This window comes from Alligator sinensis, unplaced genomic scaffold, assembly GCF_000455745.1.
Source record: "Alligator sinensis unplaced genomic scaffold, ASM45574v1 scaffold1165_1, whole genome shotgun sequence".
In the NCBI taxonomy this organism is placed as follows: Eukaryota; Metazoa; Chordata; order Crocodylia; family Alligatoridae; genus Alligator; species Alligator sinensis.
The window spans coordinates 590,122-595,201 of NW_005842477.1; the positions used below are offsets into that span (position 1 = coordinate 590,122).

At 67.3% G+C, this 5,080-nt stretch overlaps 1 protein-coding gene across 2 annotated transcripts in view; it reads right to left on the minus strand.

Moving 5' to 3' along the window:
- ZBTB7B (zinc finger and BTB domain containing 7B) overlaps positions 1-4,967 on the minus strand; it is a 19,532-nt gene extending 14,565 nt beyond the window's left edge. The window contains exons 1-3 of one of the 2 annotated variants that reach the window (XM_006030995.3): positions 4,393-4,967; positions 3,978-4,082; positions 2,732-3,090 (exon numbers count right to left, since the gene is read on the minus strand). In XM_006030995.3, the coding sequence (XP_006031057.2) occupies positions 2,732-3,090; positions 3,978-4,082; positions 4,393-4,783 (855 nt within the window). In that variant the 5' untranslated portion in view covers positions 4,784-4,967. Of the gene's footprint in view, positions 1-1,456; positions 2,558-2,731; positions 3,091-3,977; positions 4,083-4,392 lie in introns of those variants that run through there. The other variant, XM_025212626.1, reaches the window with a different exon arrangement.
- Between the last annotated feature and the right edge of the window lie 113 nt (positions 4,968-5,080).

Sequence of the window (5,080 nt, forward strand, 5' to 3'; positions counted from 1 at the left end):
GCCGTGTCGGGCCTCGCCTGAGTCTGGGTCTGCCCGCACCGGGGCAGGAGACAGGACCTCCACCCGAGTCCCTCCATCCCCATCCGTCCCCCGCCCAGCCCCAGGGAGGTGGCAGTAGCCCGGGGCCAGGCCCAGGGGCTGCCCCGGGGCTCGCCTCTCCTGGGCTGCTGGGTGCCCCTGGCCCGGAGCAGCGCAGGGCAGGCGGGGATGGGTGGGAGCTGGGGGCACATGGCGGGGAGGGGGGTGAGGGGGAAAGCCAGAGAAAATCCCCTCCCAGGGCTGCTGGGGCCTGAAACCTCCCACGAGCTCCTGCTTTCGCTTTCCAGGGCTGTGCAGCTGCACCTAGGGGTTGGGGCGACCGTGGGACCCACGTGGGGGGCGCAGGCTCCACTGTCCTGGCCCAGCTGGCTGGGGGGCATTGCAGGGAGTGCCAGCATGTGAGATGGGGCAGGGCCCGCTGCGCAGCCCCCCGCGGCCTGGCTCAGCCCCCAGCGGCGCCGAGGCTGGCGGGGGGGGGGGGGGGCACGTCGCGACGGGGCGGCGAGAGGCACTGGGGCCTCGTCCCACAGCCCCCACCACCCGAGGCCGCCAGAAGCCGAAATCAAACCCACCGCAGGCCTCGGCGCCACCAGCTATTTATAGATGCCGCAGGGGAAATGGTTATGAGCAGGAACCAGCAGGAGGGGAAGGAGCCCCTGCGCCCCACAGCCCCACCCGGGCCGGGCCAAGCCCCCTCCTTGGGCACCAAGCCTGCTTCTTGCCACCCAGGAATGGCCCCACACCTGGGCAGCAGCCACATGGACCCCACAGGCTGGAGCCACTGCCAGGGCCTGGCACCCACTGGCCTGGTCTCCCTTCCCCTCAGGGCTGCTGGGCTCTCCTGGTGCCAGGGCAGGGTCTGCCAGCTCTGCCCTCCCCACCCTGGCTTGGCGGGTGCTGGAGGGAAGTGCCTGCGGCGGGCAAAGCTGCGCACCTCCCCCAGCTTTCTCTAAGTTGAGCAGTTTCCCGCAGGCCCTGCACCCTGCTCCATGGGCTGCCGGCGCCCGCTTCCAGGCAGGCGGCTGCCCCTGAGCACCGCCCCTGCCACAGCCCCCTGCCTTCTAGGAACCCGCTGCCAACCGCAGCGCATGCCACCCCCGTCTGCCCCAGTGCTGCGCAGCCCCCCAAGCCCAGCGCTATTTTTAGGCACTGTCAGTTCTATTCTGGCACTCAGGACCGCGGCTGCATCTCCCCAGGGCGGGGCCTGGGCCCCCTGCCCACGGTAAGGCCTCGGTGTCCATGGTGAGGCCTCGGTGCCCACGGGTGCCCCGTCCCCAGCACCTGGCACAAGGCCTACTGGGGGTCAGCTTCATGCCTCCAGCCAGATGTAGCGCCTGCTTTTGTGCCCAGCCCAAATCCAGTTCGGGGTTGTGGGACCCTGCCTGGCCAGGAGGGTGGAGACCCAACAGGCACTCACCTTCCTCTCCCCCGGGCAGCGCGGCCGTGATGAGGGGAGGCGAGGGCAGTGATGCCAGACAGGGCATCAGGCCGGGGCAGGCAGCCGCAGCCGTCTCTGCCGGGCCGGGCAGCGTGGCAGGAAGGACCGGGCTGGCGGTCATCGGCAGTGGGTGGCTGTGGCAGCACGTGGCCTGCAGAGGGCACTGCTGGTCCCTGCATGAGCCCGCGGCCTGCCAGGCCGTACACTGCAGCCCGTGTGCACCTCAGGCCCGGACCCCACATGGCTGGTGCACCTGCCTGGGCATGGTGCTGGGAGCAGCAGGCCCTGGGAGTCCTGCCAAGACCCACTGCCCCAGCAGCCTGCTGCTGCCCAGCACCGCAGTGACACTCAGGCTCTCTTGGTGCTGGCACCGTTTATTGAGTTACAAACAGTAGCGCGTGCCACGTGCAGAAGCCAGTCCCCTCTGCACTCCTGCATGGCCCCACTCCTGGCCCCTGTGGGCAGGTACCCATTGCAGGGTCACAGCATTGCCCCCATGCCCAGGCCCTGGCCCCCTTGCCAGAGAGACAGGCCCTGCTTCTTCCCTCTGTCCTTCCCCTGCCTGCTGCACTCAGCCCTGCCACCCCTCCTGCCATCCGGCCCCAGAGCCTCCCTGCCACAAACCCCCCTGGGCTCCAGCCCTCACCCTGGTGCCCAGCTCACCCCCACCTTCCCTCTGCAGACGTACTCAAGCCTCAACTGCCCATGACGGGACCCCTGCCTCCTGGGCCAGTGCCCTGCCACCCCCTGCACCTCAGGACCTTCCCCCTGGCCCCTGCCCATGCACCTGGGGCCTCTCATTCCTTTTTCCTTTTTTCTTACAAAAATAAGAGTGCTTTAAATAAATTTTACCTTTTCCACAAGAGGTTAAATAACATCTCTCCCAGGCCCCACAGCCCCGCCTACACCCCAGTATGGGGCAGATACAGGGAGGTCAGCTGTGGGCTCACAGCCAAGCCCCACAGGCAGGGTCACACCTCATGCCTGGTGGGGTGCAGGCCTGAGCGCCCCTGCTTGGGCAGGCACAGGGCCATGGAGGCAGCCCCCAGCACTGCCCCCCACTGCGTCCCATGAGCCTCAGCGTGGCTTGTCAAGCAGGATCTCGAGCCAGCAGGGACAGGACGTAATGCACTGGCGGGAGTAGCAGGGTCCCCAGCCCTTGGCAAAGCTGATGCGAACACTGTGGGGGTCACTGGGCCCATCGCCCAGGGCCCGCCCGCCCGCTGCAGCACCCACCCGCTCGTAGTCAAACACCTTGACAGAGTAGCCAGGCAGCAGCTTGTGCACAGCCTGGCCACGCACACCAGGTGGCCCCAGCGTGGGTGAGTGCACGAAGACGGGGTGCTCGCTGCGGTTATAGGCCCAGATGCCGCCTGGCTCCCGGCTCAGCCGCAGCCCTCGCCCGATCTTGCCACGGGTCCGGTGCACGGCCACACTGCGGTGTGCGGTGCTTAGCTGGCCCAGGCAGAAGCCACTGCCCTGCGGCAGCTCACAGAAGATGTCGACAGCGGCGCCGTGCACAGCGTAGAGCCGGCCCACACGTGTCCGATGCTCCCAGTAGGCCAGCTCGCACCAGTGCCCATCCTTGGCTGCAGGCCGCACAAGGCTGGTGTCTGTGGGGGAAGGACAAGGCCAGCCGGTCACTCGTGGGCACAGTGCCAGCACCGCATCTCCGTGGGACCAGCATCAGGGTGCAGCCTCCTCAAGTGGGGCATGGGACCCCTGGCAGCTCTCTAGGGTGAGGCTCACTGGGGGCCCATGGCCTGGTGCTGGGGTGCAGCATGGGGACCCTTCACTTGGCACTGAGATGCAGCTGCTTCTGGGGTGGGACAGGGCAGGCAGACAGTCACCGTTTGGGACAGGAAGTGAAGGGGGAACTTCAGGAGGCTAAACCGCATGAACCCCCAAGTGGGGGTCACAGTGCTGGGCACTGAAGCCTGCGAGCCAGGTCCCTGCTGTGGGCTCCGGCCCCCTCCCGGTGTGGACAGACATGGCGCCCTGACCGGATGTCCCAGGGCCGTGTGTCCCCAGTACTCCAGTGTGGGGTCATGAGTCACCATGGGCTCCTGTGAGCCGGCACGTAGGCCGGACAGTCCCAGCCACCCTCCCTGGAACCAGGGGCCATGGCAGGGCAAGACCAGGGGGAGGCAGGTCCCAGGAGCGTGGAGGCGCCCCGTGGCCAGCAGCCAGTGTGAGCATGGCTGTGTGCGTCAAGACACATTGTGTGTGTCCCTGCGGGCAGCACTTCCTCCGGCGGGAGCCTGAGTGGCCAAAAATAACAGGAGCCGACGGGGCTGGAGCCGCCTGTGCCGCGCAGACAGGAACCCTCCCCACACAGCTCTTCCTCCGTGGGGAAGCTGGGGACACTGCTCCCCTCGCCTTGTCAGGGAGCCCCAGGGTTTTGCACACAGTTGTGCAGCCCCCTCCCCGCCCTGAAATCAGGCCTGCCTGGTGGGGTCCAAGGTGCACCCCAACCCACAGGGCTCAAGTCTCGCCTTACCGCGCTGGTTGCTGCCAGTGTTGCAGCTGGAGAGGGAGCGCTCCCACGCCTCAGTCCAGGGAGGGGTGAAGGGGGAGACCTTGGAGTAGGGGGGTGGTGGCGTCTCTGCAGGCAGGAGGGAAAGGAGCACAGTGAGCAGCTGGTGGGGGGAGCCAGGTTGGCCCCCTCTAATCCCCTACACCCCACCCCAGCCCACCCAGAGTCCACTGCAGGCCCAGCTGAAGGGGGCAATGCCCTCCGGATAGACAGCCAGGACGGACACATGGATGGACAGACAGGCAGACGGATAGATGGAGGGGTGATGAGGCGTGGAAGAGATGGATGAAGAAAAGGACATGAACAGACAGATGGTCAGAGGGATGCAGGGGCCTGGTGGCAAGTGCCGGGGCAAGGCCGCAGGTGGCTCCCAACTCACCGGGCATGGCCAGGCGGCTGAGGTGGTAGGGGTTGCAGCAGAGCACCGGCCCATCCCCGCAGCCCCAGAAGCTCTGGCAGCAGCTGAGACGCTTGAGCTCGTAGGCATGCCGCAGATCGGGCCAGCGGTACAGGCGGCACAGCAGCACCTGGGGCGGCAGGGCCAGCTTGGCACCACGTGGCTCGGCCCGGGTTACCCAGACGCAGCCGGACGCCCGGGCACCACGGCTCTCCACTGCCTGCACCAGCAGCTCCAGCTCCTCGTCCTTCAGCTTTTTGAAGAGGGCATGCGCAGCCGGCTTGAGTGCCCCAAGCCCGTCCTCGGGGCCTGGCACCATGCACCGCTGCCGCCACAGCCGTCGCACCAGGCCCGAGCGCCGTGAGCGGAACATGGATCCGGGGAACTACGGGGAGGGGAGAGGGGTCACACACCGCCCATACCGGCAGCTGTATCCAGCCCTGTGTGCCACCTGCCTCCCCAGAAGAGCTGCACACACACAGTCTATGCACATGCACAGTCCATGTACACGCACGTACTTGCACACACGTGCATGCACACACAGCCCATGCACATGGATGTGCACACAGATGCACAGGCAGCCCTTGCACATGCACACGCCCCCCCATGCTGGCCCGCTCAGGCACACGTGGCCCCGCACGCCCGCAGTGACACGCGTGTCTGGCACCCG